Source organism: Acanthochromis polyacanthus, chromosome 11 (assembly GCF_021347895.1).
Source record: "Acanthochromis polyacanthus isolate Apoly-LR-REF ecotype Palm Island chromosome 11, KAUST_Apoly_ChrSc, whole genome shotgun sequence".
NCBI lineage: Eukaryota > Metazoa > Chordata > Actinopteri > Pomacentridae > Acanthochromis > Acanthochromis polyacanthus.
In genome coordinates, this window is record NC_067123.1 from 4,753,017 (window position 1) to 4,778,128 (window position 25,112).

The 25,112-nt window shown below is 40.1% G+C and overlaps 1 protein-coding gene across 2 annotated transcripts in view; it reads left to right on the forward strand.

The window, feature by feature from the left end:
• The window catches only part of samd12 (sterile alpha motif domain containing 12), a 197,828-nt gene that overhangs the window by 85,079 nt on the left and 87,637 nt on the right, over positions 1 to 25,112 (forward strand). For both annotated transcript variants that reach the window (XM_051955482.1, XM_051955481.1), the window contains exon 4: positions 8,327 to 8,467. In XM_051955482.1, coding sequence (XP_051811442.1) covers positions 8,327 to 8,467 — 141 coding nt within the window. The remainder of the gene's footprint in view (positions 1 to 8,326; positions 8,468 to 25,112) is intronic.

Sequence of the window (25,112 nt, forward strand, 5' to 3'; positions counted from 1 at the left end):
TTGTTTGTCTCATATTTTTGTCATTTCGTGTTTCCTTTTTGTCTCACTTGTGTGTTTTTTGTCATATTTTTGTTATTTTGTGTTTCACTTTATTCATGCTTTTGAGCATTGCTTTTGTTGGTTTGTTTTTTTTGTCTTGCTTGTGTTGTATTTTTGTCATTTTGTTTCTTGCTTTTGTCAAATTTTTTTCTCTTTTTTTTGTTTTGGTTCATGTCGTCTTTTATCTTTTGTCATTTTGCGTCTCATTTTTGTAATATTTTGTCTTGTTTTTGTTTTTTTTATCTTTGATCTGAAGTTTTCATGTTTAAATGATAAACTGAGGCATAATGTTGTTAAAATTGAATTCATTTTTCTTCATACATTTCAGGTTGTTCATCATGTTTTGTAAAAAGATAATTCCTTAAATGTGAACATTTTTGCAGTAAAACAAAGGAACCATTAGGAGTTGTGGTTATTTACAGGTTATTCTGATTTCACTGATCACTGGAGATCAAATTGGGCTGAATGTGGAACCTGAACTAAGATGACTTTGACTCTGCTGGCCGAAATGAAGCCATAAAACCCAGAGTCAGGGTCGACTCGTCCCCAGTTTGTGTCCAGATGGAGGATCTTGGTCCGAGTCCCGATTCATCATGGAGTAAATCCGTGTAATAAACACAAACATGACTTCAGCAGCAGTGGAATCAGAGTTAACGTCGTTCAGTGAATCCAGAAACCTGCTGCCAGGTCGGAGAAGTGTGTTATCTTTGAAAGACGGCCAGAAATGACTAAATAAATCCCAACAGAAACTGCACAAACGGAGAGAGTTGTCTAGTTTTCAACTCTCCAGCAGTCTTTGAACTGTTCATCCATGGTGTGGTGTTCTGCCGGAAAACCAAACCTTTGTTCTAGACGCCAAAAAACTGTTCCCTCAAACCACATTCTGTAAAAAGCACTAAAATCTGGGCTCCTTGTCACAACTGTGGAATCATTAATGGCTCAACTGCCACTAAAAGTGACATGACAAAAATTCAGGAACTTTTAGGTTGAACTGCAGGCAGTGTTTACCCTCTGAATTAAAAAAAAAAATGCTAATGGGTTTACTATTCATGTTAACTTGTTTTATCAAATCTAAGCTTGAAATAATGATTTGTCATCTAAATTGCTTTGTTAGCCATAAATGTGTCTAAAAAGAACCCTTTGCATTCATTATTTTCTGTAATGTCCATCCATCCATCCATCCATTGTTCTATCATCATCCATCCATCCATTGTTCTATCCATCCATCCATCCATCCATCCATCGTTCTATCATCCATCCATCCATCCATCGTTCTATCATCCATCCATCCATCCCTCCATCATCCCTCCATCCATTGTTCTATCATCCATCCATCCAATCATCCATCCATCCATTCCATCATCCATCCATTGTTCTATTCATCCATCCATCCCATCATCCATCCATTGTTCTATCCATCCATCCATCCATCCATTGTTCTATCCATCCATCCATCCATCCATCCATTGTTCTATCATCCATCCCATCCATCCATCATCCATCCATCCATTGTTCTATCCATCCATCCATCCCATCCATCCATCCATCCATTGTTCTATCTATCCATCCATCCCATCCATCCATCCATCCCTCCATCCATCGTTCAATCCATCCCATCCATCTATCCGTTCATTGTTCTATTCATCCATCCATCCATCCATCCCTCCCTCCATCCATTGTTCTATCCATCCATCCATCCATCCATGCATCCATCCATTGTTCTATCATCCATCCATCCCTCCATCCATCGTTCTATCATCCATCCATCCATCCATCGTTCTATCATCCATCCATCCATCCATCCCTCCATCATCCCTCCATCCATTGTTCTATCATCCATCCATCCAATCATCCATCCATCCATTCCATCATCCATCCATTGTTCTATTCATCCATCCATCCCATCATCCATCCATTGTTCTATCCATCCATCCATCCATCCATTGTTCTATCATCCATCCATCCATCCATCCATCCATCCATTGTTCTATCATCCATCCCATCCATCCATCATCCATCCATCCATTGTTCTATCCATCCATCCATCCCATCCATCCATCCATCCATTGTTCTATCTATCCATCCATCCCATCCATCCATCCCTCCATCCATCGTTCAATCCATCCCATCCATCTATCCGTTCATTGTTCTATTCATCCATCCATCCATCCATCCCTCCCTCCATCCATTGTTCTATCCATCCATCCATCCATCCATGCATCCATCCATTGTTCTATCATCCATCCATCCCTCCATCCATCGTTCTATCATCCATCCATCCATCCATCGTTCTATCATCCATCCATCCATCCATCCCTCCATCATCCCTCCATCCATTGTTCTATCATCCATCCATCCAATCATCCATCCATCCATTCCATCATCCATCCATTGTTCTATTCATCCATCCATCCCATCATCCATCCATTGTTCTATCCATCCATCCATCCATCCATTGTTCTATCATCCATCCATCCATCCATCCATCCATTGTTCTATCATCCATCCCATCCATCCATCATCCATCCATCCATTGTTCTATCCATCCATCCATCCCATCCATCCATCCATCCATTGTTCTATCTATCCATCCATCCCATCCATCCATCCCTCCATCCATCGTTCAATCCATCCCATCCATCTATCCGTTCATTGTTCTATTCATCCATCCATCCATCCATCCCTCCCTCCATCCATTGTTCTATCCATCCATCCATCCATGCATCCATCCATTGTTCTATCATCCATCCATCCCTCCATCCATCGTTCTATCCATCCATCCATCCATCCCATCCATCCATCGTTGTATTCATCCATCCATCCATCATGATATTCCACACATCATTCTCATTTTTTTCATGTTTTAATCAAATTTATGTAAAATTTTCAGGCAAATACAGAATATAAATAACACTGTAGGCTCTTATCCTTATATTTAGTTTAATTAGGCTAAACTACATTAATGCTGTAGGTCTCAGCATTAATATATATAATAATCATGTGTTTTATAGAATTTTTGCAGCATTTTAATCCTAAATATGTAATTTTTTTCTGGTAAATTCCCACCATAAAGACAACACTGTAGTATCTTGGTTAATTTCTATTTTTAGTAGTAATGTTAAATTCATCATTTAAGTTAGTTACATTAATCTCTGTCATTAACCTTCATAATTAATAACTGCAGGGTTTCAGCCTTAATATATGGTATAGTTAGATCATTTTTGTCGTGTTTTAATCAAATTTATGTAAAATTTTCAGGTAAATACAGACCATAATTGACACTGTAGGGCCTTTAAACTCATCAACTAATAATGCTAATCATCCTCTTGGCTGATGGTTTAAATGTTCTGTTTGAAGAACAGAGACTCGGCTGGACCTTGTGAGAGTCTAAAACATATTTTTGGGTGAAGATTTATTGATTTTCTGCCGTCATCGTGATGTGTTACCAACAGCAGCATCGTATCGTCTTTTTTACCGCTCGTTTTTTCCAGACGTTCAACTTTTCTCTCGAAGCTTCTCCTGCTTTCAGCTCATTTATTTCTTCTTGACCAGCCTCCTCCTCCTCCCCCTCCTCCTCAGCTCGTGGCCATGCTACACTGCACAGCGTATTAATTGTGGTATGAAGCATTCCCGGCTGAGCCTCGGTGGGATTGTGGAAGCCGGTGACTCAGAGCTGCAGGGAGGCAGAGTGAAAGGCTTGGACGGCGTTCAGGTTCTGCTCCACGCCGACCGGAAGGAGTGGCGTCTTGGCATCGGAGCCCAGAGCCGGCGCTTTGTTCTCCGAGCTTCTCGTAGCGCTGCGGCGTCCACCTGCCTTTTTAGACCAGAACCGGCCTCTTCGAGTCAAACCTCAGCGGTGGAGCTGCTGAATTAAACATTCACGCTCCCTGCTTTTAATTATCAGCAACTGCAAACTTCCACAAACCCTAATGTTGTGTTCAGGGACTCTTTTAAGGATCCACCAGCGTTCTGAGCATCATTTAATTGTAATAGAATTGCATATATGGTGCTTTTAAAGCCCAACTGAATTTTACAAACCTTTTTTACTGCATACTCTGGATAAGATTCCGGTTTTACAAAGAGGATGAAACCGTTTTCAGAAGCAAACTCCCAATCAGAAACTACATTTCTGCCTCCAGTCTGTTCCTTACTGTTCTGTAGGTAGAACCTTGTCGAAAAGATCCAGCAGAATTCTGTCTAAATGTGGTGTTAGAGGGTAAATGTAGTATTAGAGGGTAAATGTAGTGTTGGAGGGTAAATGTGGCGTTGGAGGGTAAATGTGGCGTTGGAGGGTAAATGTGGCGTTGGAGGGTAAATGTGGTGTTAGAGGGTAAATGTAGTATTAGAGGGTAAATGTAGTGTTAGAGGGTAAATGTAGTATTAGAGGGTAAATGTAGTGTTAGAGGGTAAATGTGGTGTTAGAGGGTAAATGTAGTATTAGAGGGTAAATGTAGTGTTAGAGGGTAAATGTGGCGTTGGAGGGTAAATGTGGCGTTGGAGGGTAAATGTAGCGTTGGAGGGTAAATGCAGCGTGAGAGGGTAAATGCAGCGTGAGAGGGTAAATGCAGCGTGAGAGGGTAAATGCAGCGTGAGAGGGTAAATGTAGCATTAGAGGGTAAATGCAGCGTGAGAGGGTAAATGCAGCGTGAGAGGGTAAATGCAGCGTGAGAGGGTAAATGTAGCGTGAGAGGGTAAATGCAGCGTGAGAGGGTAAATGTAGCATTAGAGGGTAAATGCAGCGTGAGAGGGTAAATGCAGCGTGAGAGGGTAAATGCAGCGTGAGAGGGTAAATGCAGCGTGAGAGGGTAAATGCAGCGTGAGAGGGTAAATGTAGCGTGAGAGGGTAAATGTAGCGTGAGAGGGTAAATGCAGCGTGAGAGGGTAAATGTAGCGTGAGAGGGTAAATGTAGCGTGAGAGGGTAAATGTAGTGTTGGAGGGTAAATGTAGTACTAGAGGGTAAATGTAGCGTGAGAGGGTAAATGCAGCATTAGAGGGTAAATGCAGCGTGAGAGGGTAAATGCAGCGTGAGAGGGTAAATGTAGCGTGAGAGGGTAAATGCAGCGTGAGAGGGTAAATGTAGCGTGAGAGGGTAAATGCAGCGTGAGAGGGTAAATGTAGCATTAGAGGGTAAATGCAGCGTGAGAGGGTAAATGCAGTGTGAGAGGGTAAATGCAGCATTAGAGGGTAAATGTAGCGTGAGAGGGTAAATGCAGCGTGAGAGGGTAAATGTAGCACTAGAGGATAAATGTAGTGTTGGAGGGTAAATGTAGTACTAGAGGGTAAATGTAGCGTGAGAGGGTAAATGCAGCATTAGAGGGTAAATGCAGCGTGAGAGGGTAAATGCAGCATTAGAGGGTAAATGCAGCGTGAGAGGGTAAATGCAGCGTGAGAGGGTAAATGTAGCGTGAGAGGGTAAATGTAGCGTGAGAGGGTAAATGTAGCACTAGAGGATAAATGTAGTGTTGGAGGGTAAATGTAGTACTAGAGGGTAAATGTAGTACTAGAGGGTAAATGTAGTACTAGAGGGTAAATGTAGCGTGAGAGGGTAAATGCAGCATTAGAGGGTAAATGCAGCGTGAGAGGGTAAATGCAGCGTGAGAGGGTAAATGTAGCATTAGAGGGTAAATGTAGCGTTAGAGGGTAAATGTAGTGTTAATGAGTAAATGTAGCGTTAGAGGGTAAATGTAGTTTTAGAGAGTAATTGTATTTAAATTGACTAAAAATTAATATATTTGTTGTTATTTTCACAGTTTTTCATTTTTGAATGATTCTATATTCTGCCACATTTTTTCTGGCGACCTCACTGTCAGATTTTTTGCCATCTTCCATATTATTTACGGAATAAATGAAGCTGAAGATGAGCAGAGATGCTGTTCTTATGGATTCCTTTGTTTTATCTCTTGCGGTTATTTGAGACGTGACTGGAGAGACATGAACCTCTGTTGCCATGCCGATCTATCTTTGGTTCCAGGATCAGGTGCCAAGTGATGGTTGGTCAATATTTATAGACTGGTACCAGCAGGACTCCTCGTTGCTTTGTCTCCTGTCATTTCGTACGTCTGCCTCTTCTTTCCAACTTTCCGCCCTCCGATTGATTCTGTTTCCGCCTCACTAATCTTTGTGTTCTCTCCTTTAATATTCTACGACTCCTCTCAGCTCCTCGCTGCTTGTCGAACGTCCACTTTGCGTCTTCACTGTGTTCGGTGTTTTACCTCCGCTTCCGTTGTTAAGGCGGATGAATTGGACTGACAACACTTAAGGGTCCTTCGGTTCCCCAGCTGCTGCATGATGAAGCTCTGCAGGCTCCAAATATCTCCAATAGATTGTCCAAACAAGCTGGAGACTTTAAAGGCGGTTTTAAGAGACTCTAATGAAGCCGCATGTTTAGGAGATGTTGATGCAAATAGAGTCACAGAGAGAAGATAAAACGAGGACAAAGAGGGACAAGAGTGAGGCAGAAATTCTGCAAAAGACACTGAAAATTTGCAGCAAGAACCAGAAAACAGTATGAAGAAACAGCAGTACAATTTGAAGTTCAAAAACCATGAAAATTGCAGCAAATATTGATATTTTAACCAGTTTCTGGCAGCAGATCTGTCTCATTTTATGGTTAGACATGAATTAAAGACAAACGAGTAATTGATAATTAAGATTATTTATAGTTTTATCATGACTTTTATTGTTTTTCACTCCAGTCAACATGCAAATTCATGCTTTTTTCTGCATTTATCAATAATTTTGCAAAAAAATCTGTAAAATAATACTAATATTTACCATTTTTCAATCATTATTGCACTTTTTCTTCCAAATAATGACAAATCCATCCATCCATCCATCCATCCAGTACAAAACATTAGAATTTCACAATCGCTGTAAAACCTTAAATTACCATCAATAAAAACACTTATTATACAGTATTTGAGATTTTGTACAGTTCACAGGTAAATTTATGTTTTTATCCTTCCTTATTTTAAAAGATATTTTTTTTGCAATTTAGGGGAGATCTTTTACAACAACTGAAAAAATTCTTTGCCATTTTTCACTCTTGAGTGTACTTTGTTAAAATTCAAATAACAGCAAATATCTGTGAAATAACAATATTTATTTATTTTATTTTAAACCTGCAAAATACAGATTTTTGATGTGGACATTATTTACAGTTTTGACCTTTTATTATTTAATTATTTTTTAGTATTTATTCTTTTTTAGGATTTACAGTTAATAGGTTTGTCTGTGGTATCACCTGGTGTTATCTCCAAGTGAACCAAATAGGGAAAATCTGTATAAAAAGGCAGTCATAAGATCCTGATTGTACAACGTTTTTGTTCAAATAACAGCAACTGTCTGTAAACTGATGGTATTTATACCTGATCCATGTTTGATGGGTTTGCAGATTTATCCTGTTTAATTTTACTGTAAATGTGTCATTTGACTGTGAAACCAGTTATTTATTATTATTAAAAATCCTGCAAAATGACAATAAGTTGTTCAAAATCAGTTACAGTTAAATTACTTTAAGTGTTATTTACAGTGTCATCTGACCTCCATCAGCCAATCAGGAGAAACTATTAGAGCTCACCCAGTAATTAGTCATCATCAGCAGACGTTAATAATTCCAGCACGCAGCTAAACCTTCGTATACGAACTGACTGGATGATTAAATTATTGATTTTACACAACGAGTCACAATTGAGGACGGAGCTGAGAGGAGTCTGGGGATATTTTTACTTCTGATTTCTATGCAAACAACAATCTGCTGCTCTTTCTGGGCCTTAATTGGAAGTTTTCAGACTGACTGACGGCCAGAGAACGACGAGAGACTCCGTTTGTTTGCTTCATTGTTTGTTTCACTCAAAGAGATTCAGGAGTTCATCTGGATTATAAATGCTAGTTGCAGCAGGGAGTTTTGTGGTCTTATAGTCTGTGTGAAAACAATAAATAAAAGAATAAAGTTTTTTGAAATTCTGGAAATATTTTATTTACATTTTATTCATTTATTTACTTGTAAAAACTGTAAATAATGTAAACATTAAAAATCTGTATTTTGAATGGCAGTTGCAGGTTTTTTATGGCATGATAATCTGTAAAAGCTTGTTATTTTATAGGCATTTTCTATTATTTGAACGAAAATAACTTCTAATCAGGATTTTTTTTTTACAGGTTTTCTCTGCTTCGTTCAATTACAGATCATATCAGTTAAAATCATAGAGAAATGTCTTCACTGTTAATCCTAAAAAGTGAATAAACAGCAAAGTAAAGCTGAGTTGTGCTCTGTGCTCCGTCCAGGTCGGGCCCTGATGAGGCTGACGGACAGGAAGCTGGAGAGGATGGGCATCATGCAGGAGGGCCAGAGGCAGCACATCCTGCAGCAGGTCCTGCAGCTCCGAGTCCGGGAAGAAGTCCGAACCCTGCAGCTGCTCACGCAAGGTACAAAACAAAGTGCAGCACCGTCAGAGGACTGTTCTGGGAGAATTCACAGCCACACAGCGCTCACACCTCGACAGATATTCACAGAACAGCGTTCATGCACAGGCCATCTGTCGTCATGGCGATGGCTGCATGTTTTTAGGTCCCACAGGATGAATCAGTCGGTGATTATGCAACCGCAGATTCAGGAACAGAGCTTCTGTTTGGTTTTTCTGAGCAACACGACCACTTAAAGGTGCTGAAGGTGCAGCTCCGACTGTAAACGTTCACCTGGTGGAGGTTTAAACTAGACAATTAGCAGGAAAATGAACAGAAACAAGAGCTGAAGTGATGCTTTATTTATCTACTGATGGCAAATGAGGATGAAAATACTGAAAGAATCATCTAAAAAAAAGAAACAAAGTTTGGACATGTAGGATGTGTGTATATGGTTGTATTTATACACTATTTATGCAGTATTTATACAGTATATATACAATATTTATCTGGTATTTGTACAGTGTTTATGCAGTATTTATCCAGTTTTGTGCAGTATAGTATTTATACTATATTTGTACAGTATTTATGTAGAATTTATACGGTATTTGGCAGTATAGTGTAGTATTTATGCAGTATTTACACAGCATTTATACACCCTTCATGCAATATAGTATTTATACAATGTTAGGAGAGTAATTATGCAATATTGATACAGCATTTGTATAGTATTTGTGCAGTATTCAGACAATATTTCTGCAGTATAGTGTTTATACAGTATTTATACATTATTTATACATTATTTATGCATTTTATACTGTATTTATGCAGTATTTATACTGTATTTATACTTTATGTTATTTCACTTAGTTTTTGTAGTATTTATGTATTTCAGTGGGGATTTAACAAATTTTTTGGTGGTGATTTTTTAAGTTTTTGTAATTTTTTTGGCGTGAAGTTATTTTGCGTCTTTTTGTAGTAATTTGGTTTCAGTTTTCATCAGAACTCAGATGTGTTTTCCTCCTATAATACCATGGTTCTATCTGCTGGACTGATGAAGTTCTGAGGCTCAGAAATGATGGAAAAAGTCCATTAAAAGTGATAAATCTGGACCCACCTCTGTGGACTTCAAGGACCTGGAACTGTGGAAATATTCACAGCATGAAGGTAGAACTCTGATCATTACTAAAGTTCCTGGAGATGAAGAACCAGATGATCTGAGGAGGTCAGAAGGGCTCTTAGTTCAGATTTGGTAGGTTTTCTGAGGGATGATGACAGTGTTCTGTGTTTATTCGCCACCCGAATTCTCTTCATTCATTCATTCTGCAGCATAATAACAATTCAACAGACTGTTTGACCTCCGCAGAGTTCTGGTCTCAGCATCACATAATCAGTCTGGAATCACACAAAGAGAGGAAAGTGAAGCAGCCTGAATTCACAGATGAATTGTGTTTATATTTGTGTTCCCAAACAGTCGACCATCCTGCTGCCTTTATGCTGATTCACTGAGCAGCTTCTCACTTCAACCTCATTTTTCTAATTTCTCCACAATGCACTTGTTCTGGTTGCACAACGCCGCTTATGTAGCAGGTTTCATAATGTCAACAGGGTGCTGCTATTTCCTCCCAACATCTATCAGCATCATGGAGCATCATCCAACATCTATCAGCATCATGGAGCATCATCCAACATCTATCAGCATCATGGAGCATCATCCAACATCTATCAGCATCATGGAGCATCATCCAACATCTATCAGCATCATGGAGCATCATCCAACATCTATCAGCATCATGGAGCTTCATCCAACATCTGTCAGCATCATGGAGCTTCATCCAACATCTATCAGCATCATGGAGCATCATCCAACATCTATCAGCATCATGGAGCTTCATCCAACATCTATCAGCATCATGGAGCTTCATCCAACATCTATCAGCATCATGGAGCTTCATCCAACATCTATCAGCATCATGGAGCTTCATCCAACATCTATCAGCATCATGGAGCTTCATCCAACATCTATCAGCATCATGGAGCTTCATCCAACATCTGTCAGCATCATGGAGCTTCATCCAACATCTATCAGCATCATGGAGCATCATCCAACATCTGTCAGCATCATGGAGCATCATCCAACATCTGTCAGCATCATGGAGCATCATCCAACATCTGTCAGCATCATGGAGCATCATCCAACATCTGTCAGCATCATGGAGCTTCATCCAACATCTATCAGCATCATGGAGCATCATCCAACATCTATCAGCATCATGGAGCTTCATCCAACATCTGTCAGCATCATGGAGCTTCATCCAACATCTATCAGCATCATGGAGCATCATCCAACATCTGTCAGCATCATGGAGCATCATCCAACATCTGTCAGCATCATGGAGCATCATCCAACATCTGTCAGCATCATGGAGCTTCATCCAACATCTGTCAGCATCATGGAGCTTCATCCAACATCTATCAGCATCATGGAGCTTCATCCAACATCTATCAGCATCATGGAGCTTCATCCAACATCTATCAGCATCATGGAGCTTCATCCAACATCTGTCAGCATCATGGAGCTTCATCCAACATCTGTCAGCATCATGGAGCATCATCCAACATCTATCAGCATCATGGAGCTTTATCCAACATCTATCAGCATCATGGAGCTTCATCCAACATCTGTCAGCATCATGGAGCATCATCCAACATCTGTCAGCATCATGGAGCATCATCCAACATCTGTCAGCATCATGGAGCATCATCCAACATCTGTCAGCATCATGGAGCTTCATCCAACATCTGTCAGCATCATGGAGCTTCATCCAACATCTATCAGCATCATGGAGCTTCATCCAACATCTATCAGCATCATGGAGCTTCATCCAACATCTATCAGCATCATGGAGCTTCATCCAACATCTATCAGCATCATGGAGCTTCATCCAACATCTGTCAGCATCATGGAGCTTCATCCAACATCTATCAGCATCATGGAGCTTCATCCAACATCTGTCAGCATCATGGAGCATCATCCAACATCTATCAGCATCATGGAGCTTCATCCAACATCTGTCAGCATCATGGAGCTTCATCCAACATCTATCAGCATCATGGAGCTTCATCCAACATCTGTCAGCATCATGGAGCATCATCCAACATCTATCAGCATCATGGAGCATCATCCAACATCTTCCTACATCTTACAATATCTTCCAACATCCAACATCTTCCTGCATCTTCAAGCATTTTCCAACATCCTCCAGCAATGAACATCTTCCCACATCCAACATGAACCAACATCTTCCAACATCTTCCAGTATCGTCCAGCATCTTCTAGCGTCTTCTGACATCTTCCAACATCTCCCAGCATCCAACATCATCCATCATCTTCCAACATCTTCCGTCTACCAACATCATCCAGCATCTTCATCATCCAACCTCATTCAACCTCATCCAACACAATCCAACATCATCCAGCATCTTCAAATATCTTCCAACATCATCCAGCATCTTCATCATCCAGCATCATCCAGCTCCCAACAGCCTCGGTCGGCTCTAACAGATCAACCTCGAGGCCCAGGAACCGATTCTTTGTCACTCTGTGAAATTCCTGGAAGACACTGGAGTAATAAAGCAGCTTCTCTCCCTCGATTCTGTTTCAGAGCCACAGCAAGCAGAAGACGGAGAGAGTGAGTTTAGCTGATTGGTGACTCTCTGCTGAGGGCGACTCTCCTTCAAATAAACATAAACTATTTTTATCTGATTCTGGTGACACTGGAGGAGCTTCAGCCCGACTGGAGCTGGCTGGAGTTTCTCTGCACCAGCTGTGTCACTGGGTGTAAAGGATGTGACCGAACCGGGAGAAAGTTGAGGCGGAGAAAACAGAAGTATTTTAAGTCTCCTAAGCTGTCGCTTCTGGAGATGCTTTTGGCAGCGAGCGAACAGAAATTGGAAGGAAGAGATGGCGGTGGAGTATTTGTGGGCCCGGGGCACAGTTCCTCGAGCTGTCGCTAAAGAGAGCTACAGCTGAGACAGAAACCCAGCGAGAGAGTGGCGATGAGATGATGAAGAGAAGGAAAGAAAGAGTGGGAGGATGGCAAGAACGGTGGGGAGGAGAGAGACTGGAGGTGACGAGGAAAGATTAGAAGGAAGGAGGTGAGAAAGAGGAGGTGAGAAAAGGAAACCCTGCTCCTCTGAGACGGTGGAAGACACTTATATTCATAGATAGATATATAAAGAAAGACAGAGAATGAAGAGATATATTTACTTCCACTTATGCTGCAACAAACTCACTGAGTCCTTTCTTAAATCTAAATAAGTCACTAAATTTACAAACTAAACCATAGCAAAGCCCTTAAATTCAAGAAAAAACAGAAACTAAAAGAACAAGAGCTCTAGAGTATTGTTTCATGAAAGGAAAAATGTTAATTATATGAAATTTTAACAAAAAACGCATCAAAATGCAAACTTATTGTTGAATATGTGAAAATTTTCAAACCAAACCAGGACGTCCAGCTGAGCGACAAGGATGAATGGATGAGATTAGAACACTGCTCTGATCACCAGTCAATTTAATGCCAGTTGGACTGAATCGGGAAAACAACACTTTAAAATGCACTTAAACAGATACAAAAAGATTAGAATATTCTTTGTCCGCAAAGTAAAACCGGAAACTCATATTTGATCCTCCCCAAACTGAGGATCAAACATGAATTTTCGCTATTTTCCCTAATTTTTCCTTTGCAACTTTGCAGAAAAGTCCGGACACAAATTACCAAAAAAGCGTCCTTTGTCATAGAAGTAGCAGAAATGTAAACCAAACCTTGGCAAACTACCATAAAGACAGAATTTCATTGAACCAACGTGATTAATCTGAATGCTGGACGAGCCTCTAGTTAGTCAGAATATTGTCTAATTGGTTGTCAGCTGTTGGGTTGACTGACATTTGGATGGGAACTGGACCCTTAAAACCAAAAATACACAAACTCAATCACCTAAATTCAATCTGGAACAAAAAAGACGACAATATTGCTCTAACCTCTGAAGGAAAAATCCAAATTTCATGATGATTCTGCTTAAATTTTAATGAGCAGGCCAAATGCAATTTTGCAAATACGAAATACCAACATATTACTGACGGAGTTTAAATTCTCAACGAGAATACGGCTCGCATTACCAAAGGAAAAATACAAAAGTCATGCATGATACTCCACTAACTGACATTTTAATTGCTCTTACGATGGTGATTGGGTTTCGTCTTATCAACATCTTGAATTTTTGAATCCCAGATGAGCCCCTAATGTCTAAAGTAGGCTCAAATCTGAAAAAAAATTGGTTTGAATTTGAGTTGAAATATTGACTGATTGGTTGTCGACTACTGAATTGACTACTGATTGGATTAAATGGGAAATTGATCACTAAAACAAGAATACACAAGTAAAGAACTTAAATTCAACCTAAAACAGAAACAAAAAAGAACAAGGTTAAAAGAACAGAATATTGCTCTCCTCTCCTAATAAAAAATATCTACTTTAGGTATGATTCTACCCGAATTAAAATTTTAACAAGTTCATCAACATGTCAAAACACAAAATAGCAGATACAATAGTGGTGTGTGTAAATGGTGGCAGCAGCATTACAAAACAAACCAGAACAGGTTACCATGGAGAATGAAAATCATCGAACCACCATTTTTAAATTTTTGAATCCCGGACAAGCCCCAAATTAGTCAGAACATTAATCAATTGGTTGGCTCAAAGCAGGGAGGACCAGAAATGAGTTGTAACTAGAAATAGGTTTATTTTACAGAACTTACAAGTGAATTAATCTACAAATAATATCCCAAATCCAGAGAAGGTGCACCATCTGACTCACCTGATACAGTGACCATAGAGCTGAACCTTTATGTTGACCCGACTCAGACTCCTGCAGGGAAAATCTGACAGACAGAAGATTAATATCAAAGAACAGCTGAGGAGAGGTTAGATGTCTTCAGGAACCAAAAGAGACGTCCTGTTGGTTTTACTTCAGCTCTTAGGATTAGTTTGACCTCCTGGAGAATCTACACAGACGTACACTGGACGTCCAAAAAAAACACTCTAATATTTCATTGGACCATTTTAGCTCTGGGAACGACACAAATTCTGCATGGCATCGTTTCTATAAACTTCTGCAATGTCACAGCATTTACTTCTGTCCAGAGATGCATCAATTTTCTACCAAGATCTTTATATATGTATATATATATATATATATATATATATATGTATGTGTGTATATACATCCATCCATCCCAAAGATCCTCGGTGGTTCTGAGGTCTGGACTCTGTGGAGGACAATCCATCTCATGCTCCCTGATCCACTCATTCTCAATGTGAGCCCATGAATCCTGGCATCATCATCTTGGAATATGAAGAGAACCTCCACTGATGTAAAGACCTGGTCATTCAGTATCTTCAGGTATCAGCTGACCTCATTCTTTGGGAACATAACGTTGGTGAACCTGACCAACCCCAGATCATAACCCTAACCCCCACAGGCTGGTAGACACTAGACATGATGAGTTCATCACTTCATCCTCTCTTCTTACCCTGATGCCCCCATCACTCTGGAACAGGGTAAATCTGGACTCATCAGACCACATGACCTTCTTCCATTGCTCCAGAGTCCAATCTTTATGCTCCACAGTAAACTGAAGCCTTTTTTTACTGATCATTCTCACTGATCAGTGGTTTTCTTAGAGCTACAGCTGTTTAGTCCCAATCCTTTGAGTTTGCTCTTACTTTCACTATTAAACAGTCATGAGTTCTACTGTTGATTTCCTACCATCATCTGAGAGTTTGTTCCTGAAAGATGATGGTTCTCCACTATCCTTCAGGTTTTAATGATGCTTTTTACGGTTCTTAACTGGATTTTAGTCGTTTCATCTCCTCAGTTGTTTTCTTTGCTTGATGCAGGCCAATAATTTGACCCTTCTGAGACAGATTGACATCCTTTCTATGACCACAGGATGTGTCTTCCAACATGGTTGTTTAAGAAATGAGAAGCTCCTCACTGCATCAGATAGGGTTCAATAAGTTGTTGCAGCTGAAACATATTAATCACTGCAGTAATTATCCAACGGAAGCCTCTTATTTATTTGCTTAGTTAAATCCAAGTGGTGACTTTTTCGGGCCAGGCAGTGGATCTGCTGCTTCAAGTTCCTCTTTTTTGACAGAATTACTTCTCCTTTGCTGTTTTCTCTACCTTCAATGAAACACTTACCTGCCTTGAAATGAGTGTACAGCCACTAGTTTGTGATTTCTTCAGTTATAATTATAGTAGTTTGAAAGAAAGAAACACAGTGTAGAAACTCGGTGCAGCGAAGTGCAAATTACAGATCAGGAAACGTGGAGCCGCCTGAAGGTAGCAAACAATTTTCTAACCAGAAAGGTGAGAACTAAAGCCTCGTCTCTGATATAAACCTGCCCAGTGGTTTCTCCTGTGCTGCTGTTAAGACAGACTTGAGGTCTGTGCGGCAGGAAGACGATCAGAGGGGCTGCAGAGAGCGATGGAGGTGCTGTAATTACTGCAGTGTACCAGACAGAATTAGCTCGACGGACAGTGATTAACCTTTAAGGCTTGCCGGGCCACGGGAGGGAAATAATTAGATTCCCGGCCTCTCGCTCTCTCTTTGGCATGCGGCGGCTCATGATGGCTTTTTGCTTACAGTCATCAGCGCCGGGCTGCGGCTCTGCAAACAGAAAGCGATATCCAGACAGTATCAGGTGTACGGCCTCTGCAGCAGGTTCAGGGAGCAGAATAAGACGCTTTAATGGGATGTTCCCCGAGGCCAGGATCACTCTACAGCGGTCTGAACAGCCGCGCTGCATCATGAGGAGAAACTCCACAGATTTTCTTTCTTCTGTCTAATCTCAGACAAGGACACACTGCAGGATGTGAATGCTAATGGTGCTATGCAGTGAGAGAGACGGTTGGTTGTTGTGGTCGCCTTGAACTTCAGGGTGAGTTAAGTGCTATTTAGCTGCTTCTGTTGCCAGTTTAATCATCAGAATTCGTCAGATTTTTGCTCCTAAATGGGTCATTTTATTTATTTGTTAACCTTCATTTAACCAGAAAAAATCCCATTGAGATGAAGAATCTCTTTTGCAAGGGAGACACAAACAAAGAAACAATAAAAAGATTAAATTTACAGGCGAATTTTGACAAACAAGGGCATGTTACGGAGTCAAGAACTCACAGTTTGGATTTAAAAGCGCTCAAGAAGATCAACTCAGATACTTTCCAGTCTTTCTGCAACACATTCCATGCAAAAGGTGCAGAATAAACAAAAGCCTTTTTCCCCGATTCAGTACAGACCTGTGGATCAGAAAGCAACAAATGATTTTGTGAACAGAGTGAAGATCAGAAGTTTTCTGTGCAGTTAGAGAACAAATGTAGGAGGGCAGTAGTCCAAGTATTTCCTCGTAAATGAAAGTCTACCAATGACAGATCCTTCTGGTGGCTAAAGCTGGCCATCCCACCCGAAACTGTAACTCTCAGTGGTGCGTCGACACTTTACAATTCATTTTAGACGATGGTGTTGCTCCACTGTCTTAGATTTGGTTGACTTTACTCATTTCTGTAGTCCTGTGAAATATTGTTTGCTGAATTTTCTGTTTTTTGACTGACTTGGTTTGATTGTTCACTTTATGAAGCATTTAAAAAAAAAACCTGAAACCCACACGTACGACCTTTTTCCAAAACCTGCTGGCTCTACACACTAAAGATATTTCACCATCTGCATTTGTTGTTTGTTTTTACACTTGTCTCTGTGGAAACACTGCCTGCAGTTCAACCGAAAACTCAGACTTTTTGTCATTCTTTGTTGCACTTGAGTCAGTCTTGAATTTATGGTTAACAAGGAGTGCAGAACTGACTCAGAAACTGTCCAAAAAACTTGAAACCTGTCCAAAAAAATCTAAATAGTTGTCTCCAATGACTTAAAACTGTCCAGAATTACTAGAAAGTTTGTCTCAGACTGTCAACAATAACTCAAAAATTTGTCAAAATAACTTGTTGAAAATAAGTTACAGGTGGTCTTTAATGACTCAAAGCTTTCCAAAGTTGCTCAAAAATGTCTATCGGCACAAAATTTGTTTAAAATGATTTGAAACTTATAGGTTAAAAGGTGTCTCTATTGAATTGAAACTTAACCAAAAAAAACTCTTTTTTTTTTTTTTTTTTTTTTTTTTTACACTAGCAGTTTCAGGAGGAAAAACACATCTGAGTTGTGTTAAAAAAAATAACTTAAAATAACTTTTTTTTTAAAAAAGCTGGAAATTTACCACAAAAAGAGGGCCACAACGAAAAACAACATGAGCCAAAATCACGTTAAAAAGATGCAAAATGACTACAAAAAGGCCAAAACTGACACAAAATGACCCCAAATCACCACAGAATTTACAGGATCTGCTGCAGTTTTTTGCAAGTTTAGGACTGATGCATTCAGGAAGAGGTCATTTCAAAGAGATGTCACAATTTGAAGCTTTGATTTGATTTTCCAAACAGAACATCACATTACATTCAAGGACATTATGTTCAGATTTGAAAATCCAGCAATTCTTTCTGTGTTTTCGCTTTATGATAAAGAATCTCGTTATTGCAAAGACTTTATTTTGGGTGTTTGTTTTTTTTAATTTAGACACTTAGAATAAAGTGTCATCAATGAAATATGTCGATTTTAAACTTAGATTTGGAGAATTTTACCAATGAAATGTTCCATCACAGATGAGTAGTACATGGACCTCTGAAAAGCTGAAAATTCTGTGTTTTTTTTTTCTGAAGCACAGGGTGTAACTTTGGCACTTTTTAAAAAATACTTCATGCCTTTCAAACTCCTTGGCAGGTTTTGGGGGTTGAGAGGATTAAAGTGTGAAAGCAGAACGTGCTGAACATGGGTTTCCTGAATTCTAACAACTAAACGATCCTCCTTAAGCTGAGAGGAATAACCGAATGTTGTTTTCTCAGATGACATCGAAGCTCTCAGAGTGTCGCGTTTAAAAAACACTAAACTGCCCTCGACGGCTGCGGTTCTGCTGCTTTGGTCGGGAGGAAATGAACAAACAGATAAAATCAACAGGGGAAAAAATGCAGCTTTCATAAAATGTCAACACACGTAAAGCAACAAGTCGAAATGTGAAAAGGAAGAATATTCCATAAAAAAAATCAATGCGTAGCAGAAAACCAATAAAAGCCAGTTTTATGAGCTGATTTAAAAAATGATACTGTCACGGCTGTGTAAGAGCAAATTTCAGAATATTACCTTTAACAATGGAGCTGTTGGGGTTTGGCAGCACATCTGTTATTTTTAGTTGGATATTCAGTACCATGATGCAGCTTCCAGCCTCCATTCAGCCTGATTTCTTATTATTTCTGTATTTCATTGTGAGCTGTCACATCTGCAAACCTGAGAAAACACTAATCTTAAACGATAATTGCATTTATAGAAGGAAAATGGCTATCCAATGCTGCGACTCCAGAACTTTGTGGTTTTTGAGCTTCATCGTCCCCAATCTCCTCCATTTGTAGAGAATGTTTCTCAGTGTGGATCTGAAGAGAAAGATCTTTGTTTCTCCTCCCAGACTGATCTCATTCTCCATCATCCTATCTGGAATTTCCTATGAATTAAATACACCATTCTGGGGAGTTTCACTGCTGTTCAAAGATCATTTCTCCTGCTGTGGATCCGAGCCCTTCCCAGAGCTGATTCAACTCTTCCTCCTCTCTTCTGGAATTTCTTACCGTTTTGGCAGAGCGTCCTGCTGGTGAGAGCCTTCAGCCAGCTTCATTCTTCTGAAAACGCTCTATTTAAGCGATGATTTCATGGAGCAGGTCTGGTAATGATCATTCCTGGGTGTGTCCAGTGCAGCTGCAACCACTTCTTTGATTTATTATTTAAGGAGGTGAACACTTTCTCACACAAGCCTTGTTTGTTTTTTGGTCATTTCATGTAAAATCAACTAAATCTGTACAAAATCCCCCCAGAACTCCTCAGAATCAGCTGGTTCAACAACTACTATAACTGAAAACGCTGGAAAATTGCTACCAAATGAGACCAAATCGACAACAAAAGGGCCAAAATTACCACAAAGAAGCCTAAAATAAGCACAAAATTCCAAAACTACCACAAACAGGGCACAAAATGACCCCAAATCACCACAAAAAGTTGGTGAATATATCACAGAAGAACACAATATCTCCTCTAAAAGAAGCAAAATTACCCCAAGGAATCATCTGGTTCTTCATCTCCAGTAACTTAACAATGATCAGAGTTCTACCTTCATACTGTGAATATTTCCAGAGTTCCAGGTCCTTGAAGTCCACAGAGGTGGGTCCAGATTTATCACTTTTTAATGGACTTTTTCCATCATTTCTGAGCCTCAGAACTTCATCAATCCAGCAGATAGAACCATGACATTTAGGAGGAAAGACACATCTAAGGTCTGATGAAAACTGACACCAGATCAGTTTTCATCCATCCAGGTGTCACAGTTGTTCAGCGCCATTGTTTCCCATAACTTTCGACAATTTTTGAGTCATTCAGGACTTTTTGGAGACATTTTGAACGAATTCTGAACACAATTTGAAACTTTTTTCAAGTTGTTTTTGACAGTTTTTGAGTAACTGTAGACAATTTATGTGTCATTCTAGACAAATGTTGGTTCTTTATGGACAATGTTTTTTTTAAATCAAATTAGATAAAACTTAAGTCATTCTAAACAAATTTTTGTGACAGACACATTTTCAGTCATCCAGGACATTTTTTGGTGTCATTAAGGATGACTTTTGAACCGTGTTGAACATTTCCAGAGTTCCAGGTCCTTGAAGTCCACAGAGGTGGGTCCAGATTTATCACTTTTTAATGGACTTTTTCCATCATTTCTGAGCCTCAGAACTTCATCAGTACAGCAGATAGAACCATGACATTTAGGAGGAGAAACACATCTGAGTTCTGGTAAAAACTGACACCAGACCACCACAAAAAGGCGTAATTACAACTTAAAGACACAAAATTGCCATAAAAGGACATGAAAGAAGCACAGAATGATGCACAAAAACAAGATAAGCACACTAAAATACCACAAAAGGACATTACATCACCAAAAAAAGATGGGATGTATCCTAGTTTGAACAGTTAAACTGCAGCACCTGATTGAAAAAGTGAATTCTGGGTAAACTTTCAAGGCTGGTTTTGTGTCTCTTCTGACCACAGCTACCACAGTGAATGCATAGTCCTGACAGTGAAGCAGTGCGATAGTATGGGGCTCGAGAAAACTTTCAAATTTGGGCAAACTTTCAAGGCTCATATCAGCATGTGTGATGGGTGGTTGGTCAGAACAGTTATAGACAATGAAGGGATCATTTTACCTACAGAAGACACCAGGATCATCTTCTCTTCCTCGACTTTAAATTAGAGACCTTGGAACTTTTATTTTGCATTTATTCTGGTTGTCTTTGCTTTATGTTAAATTTGCTTGAAGGTGAAACACATTTTAGTCTGAAATGCACAAAGAAACACAAGAAATCGTACGGGGTTCAATACTTTTCCGGTTGTAATTCCAACTTGTATTGTGATTCATTTACTGCTGGAGTCTGGTATTAACAGTAACTCCAGTGAAACAGGCAGACGTGGATAAATGAACTTTAAAATGAGCAGAACTGTGACAGACTCCTGTTTGACCCGGCAGCTCCTTCCGAGTTTCTCTTGTGTTGTTGATGTACAGTTGATATTTTGCCTTAATAAGTGTTTTCATAGAAACAAAAGAGGATCTTTCCGCACCTGAGATGGTATTTCAGAGGTCGCAGTGAGAAACAAAAGCTCTCCAAGCAGATCAAAGTGAGTTCCGGCTTCATATTAACCCCTGTGACACCTTTAAAAGTCAAACTCTGAGACAATACAGAAGAGGGGATGAGAACGTTACGTTTAATTAGGTTGTTTCCTTGATAACCATTGAGAAAGTTGTAAAAAAGCCTCCATCGACTGAACTGAATCTCTGAATTAACTCCACTACAAAGACTGGAAGCTCTCGTGTTTCTTCCCTCCTGTAGAAAAAATGATAAAAAAAATCTCATTTTACTCTTCCTCTTTATTCAATTTCATGCTTATAGCCATTTCAGAGTTTTCAATAACACCCCTATGCCAGTAAATATGCTATTACTGGCTTGTGAAATCATCACTCTTAAAAGAAACTTGAATTACACAGCTGACAGAGCTCCATGAAAGTGGTTTTCTGAGTACATAGCGCTAATCTGTGGATGTAGACACAGGCTCAGTGCTTACGCTTCATTTACTGTAACAGAGTCTCATTTAAAAGGAGAGACGAGGACGAGTTTGTAGAAATTAGACCGAGATGCTTTACAGTTTCAGCTCCCTTCACTTCGCCTCAGTGTCCGACTGAGTTTGTTTTAAGATGCTGAGAATCCGTCATTTACATTTAAAGTTAAGTAAACACATGAATTTTTCCTCCTTCGTGGACCCGTAATGTAACTAGGATCTGTGAAGGCCTAAAAATACTCGCAAAGACTGGAAACTTTGCACACACATCAGGAACGGAGAAAAATGTGATATTATAATGGAATTGCATAGGTGTGAGCCAGAATTTCACAATAGTGGCACCTGGAAAAATTCAAACATGAACTGTGGCCAGTATGTATCACCTACAGCTATGAAAGTTGGTAGGCACATGTAGCTTGCCAAGACGCACAAAAAACTAATTGGCACCCATAGCTAAAACTGAACAGGAAGTCAGCTATTTTGAATTATGTGTCATATTTTAGCCGATTTTTGATCAGCTTTTGCACATTTTCAAAATAAACTCAAACAGGGTAACCCCAACAGAGCTCATATTTGACCAGGATGTACAGCAGGCACTGGTGGTCAAAAGTCAAAATGCTCTGCAAAAGTCTGAATAAAGGTGTGGAAATGGCGGCCCGTGGAATTTCGACGTTTCACCGTGAAACAGGAAGTGCTGTCCAAATAGCCAGGACGTGCTCCAGTCTGCCTCAAACTTTACATGTGTGATCAGAGGCCAGCCCTCATCAGATCCAAAGTTTAAAAACACACTCAGTCACAGCACCCCTTCATGGACATGCTTGGATTCACTGACCAGCAAGGATATGAGGCCAACACTGCTTGCAGCTTTAATTAGGGTTCAAGCTCCAAATGGGGCAAACACTCTATTGAAACCCATGGGTTTGTTTTTCCAACATGTGATTAAAATCCTCGAGATAACAGCAGCTGCAGTCACTTTTCTTAGACACAATACTCTGAATTTCTTCCTCTGGTCCCAGTGTGACTGCTTTTGTGGCCTCGGGGCTGTAAATGAAGGAAGTTTTCCTGTTGTGCTTCAGTCGACCTCAGTTCCTTTGCTTCTGGCGCCTTAATGAATTATCTCCTCAGTCAGAGATCTTCAGTCGACAGGATGTCCTGCTCTGTCTTTTGTTTTAAAACTAGTTCAACATGCAAACTTTGCATGAAGCTTCCCTGAGCTAAGCACAAATAAACTGCTCAGTCTGTGGTTCCAGGTTTCCCCCAGAGAGCAGATTAACTCTTGATTTAACAGTCTAGTGATTGTGGGATAACGAGCAAACGATCAATAAGTTTAATGGTTCCAGCCTGAACAGGAACACTGTGCGAGATCTGCAGAAGTATCGAGCAAAAGATCCTGTAGTTATTCTGTTAATGGATTTACTTTGCAGATTTCCAACAACACTAAGACTCCAGTTGTTAATAATTGGCTGTAACAGACACTTCCTTTGGCTGCCCAGGTTCATGTGAGGATAACAGCCTTAAATAGCAACATAGATGCAGCAAAAACAGCATTTTCACCTACTTTAACTTTAACCCACTTAGACTCAAAAACTCTCAAGGTTTCCCTTGAAACAAACGCTAAAACCAGAAATACAGAAAATCATCATCCAAAGTGTAGATTTTTAGGTTGGAGACCAGTTTGAGTCTCAGATTGTGACTGTAAATAGATGTAAACATGAGTCCTATTTGATTTTAACTGTTGGAAGTTGTGCACTTTTTACATTTATACGGTGAGAACAGGAGTAGAAACTCTGAAAATTAAAATAAAAAACTCTCAAAATATCACAATAAAGCCTCACGTTTTGAATTTGGTGCGTCAGTAAAAGATAAATGTTTCACTGGTTTTCATTACCTGCAGTTGGTTTTGATTGCCTGTGCACTGGTTTCCATCATTTTAATACATCTTCCTTCATTTGAGGTTAGATGAACATTTCTTTGTCCTCTCTTTGCACCTTATTCAGTTATTTAACGGCTCATGACCCGAGCATCAGCACCACCGCTGGGTCTCAGCATCAGCAGATCCTGAATTTGAAATGACTCAGATCCTCGTCTTTTATGGAGAACGGCCAATGGCTTCTATTTTCAGGCTATCGTGACTGAATACAGCGTCTTTACTCTAAAGTCTTTATTGAATCTCTTCACTGTGCAGCAGCTCAGGGTGACTGCTGTCCTTCCTTTGGGCTTTTCTCTGAATCAGATGTCTTTTTGAGTGTGTTGAGCTGAAAGCTCTCATTATCCGACTCCTCTCCTCAGGCTCTTGCCCTCTATGGAGGCAGTTCCTCCTTAACCCTCCCTCGACTCCATCCATCCTCCCTCCATCTCCCCTCTTTCCTTCGCTCCCTCTTTTTCTTACTGCAAGCGAAGGTCAAATTAATTCTTTTTCATAATTTCCCGTCAGCGAGATTCCTCCCTCAGAGACTCCATCTATGGCTCGGTGCCTGAAAGATGTGATTAAGGTGAAGACAAAGTGAATACCTGAGTCTGACAAAGTGAATCGTGTTTTTTTTCCCCCAGATCCATATGGATATAAGAGCTGTATAATATCACACCTGATGCAGGTTGCCACCGTTTCAGTCCTGCTGTGCTGTGGATTTGAATCCAGCGTGGATGCCCTGGGTGGCTGCACATTAGGAACTATTATGGTCTCACACTCACAAAGGGAATGTCATTACGAACAAATGGTTTCAGTGCTCGGACAACAGCCAGCGCCCTCAGCTCGCTCATTAACACTGCAGGTCTCTGAGGAATGAACGTCCAAAATCCAGCTGCACACCTGTGAAGGTAATAATGTTATGAAGTGCAGAGAGTAATTGCTTCCTTGCCTTTTATTAAAGCATGACTTGAAACTGACCGTTGTAATGAAGGAGAGCAGGAACCCCCGTCGCCAACCGAGTCCAGCTCAGAAATACGAAGGGAGGAGGGAGGAATGAAGGACGCAGAGGAAAAAGAAAATGAGGGTAGCTAATGTGGCACATTGAAAAGAAAACCCCCCTCCTGCTGTAAAAAATACTTTTTTTATAACCTCGAGCTGTAATTCTCCTTGACACGCAGTGAATTCTGGCCCTCTGGAGGCCTCCAATTACATACTTTCCCTTTTCACCTCACTCCAAACGCTTCGCTCTGGACCACCAGTCGGCCATTTTCTTTATTTCTGCAGGAAAAAAGAGCAAAGAGAGAGAGAGAGAGAGAGCTGACAGCGTCAAGGTTAGCGTTTCATCTGCTTGTACCCGGGGAGAGGCAGGAATTCAACACTCTTACCTCCAACTCCGGCTCTCAAGGACGCCAGAGCAGGAAGCAGCCGAGTATGAACAACAT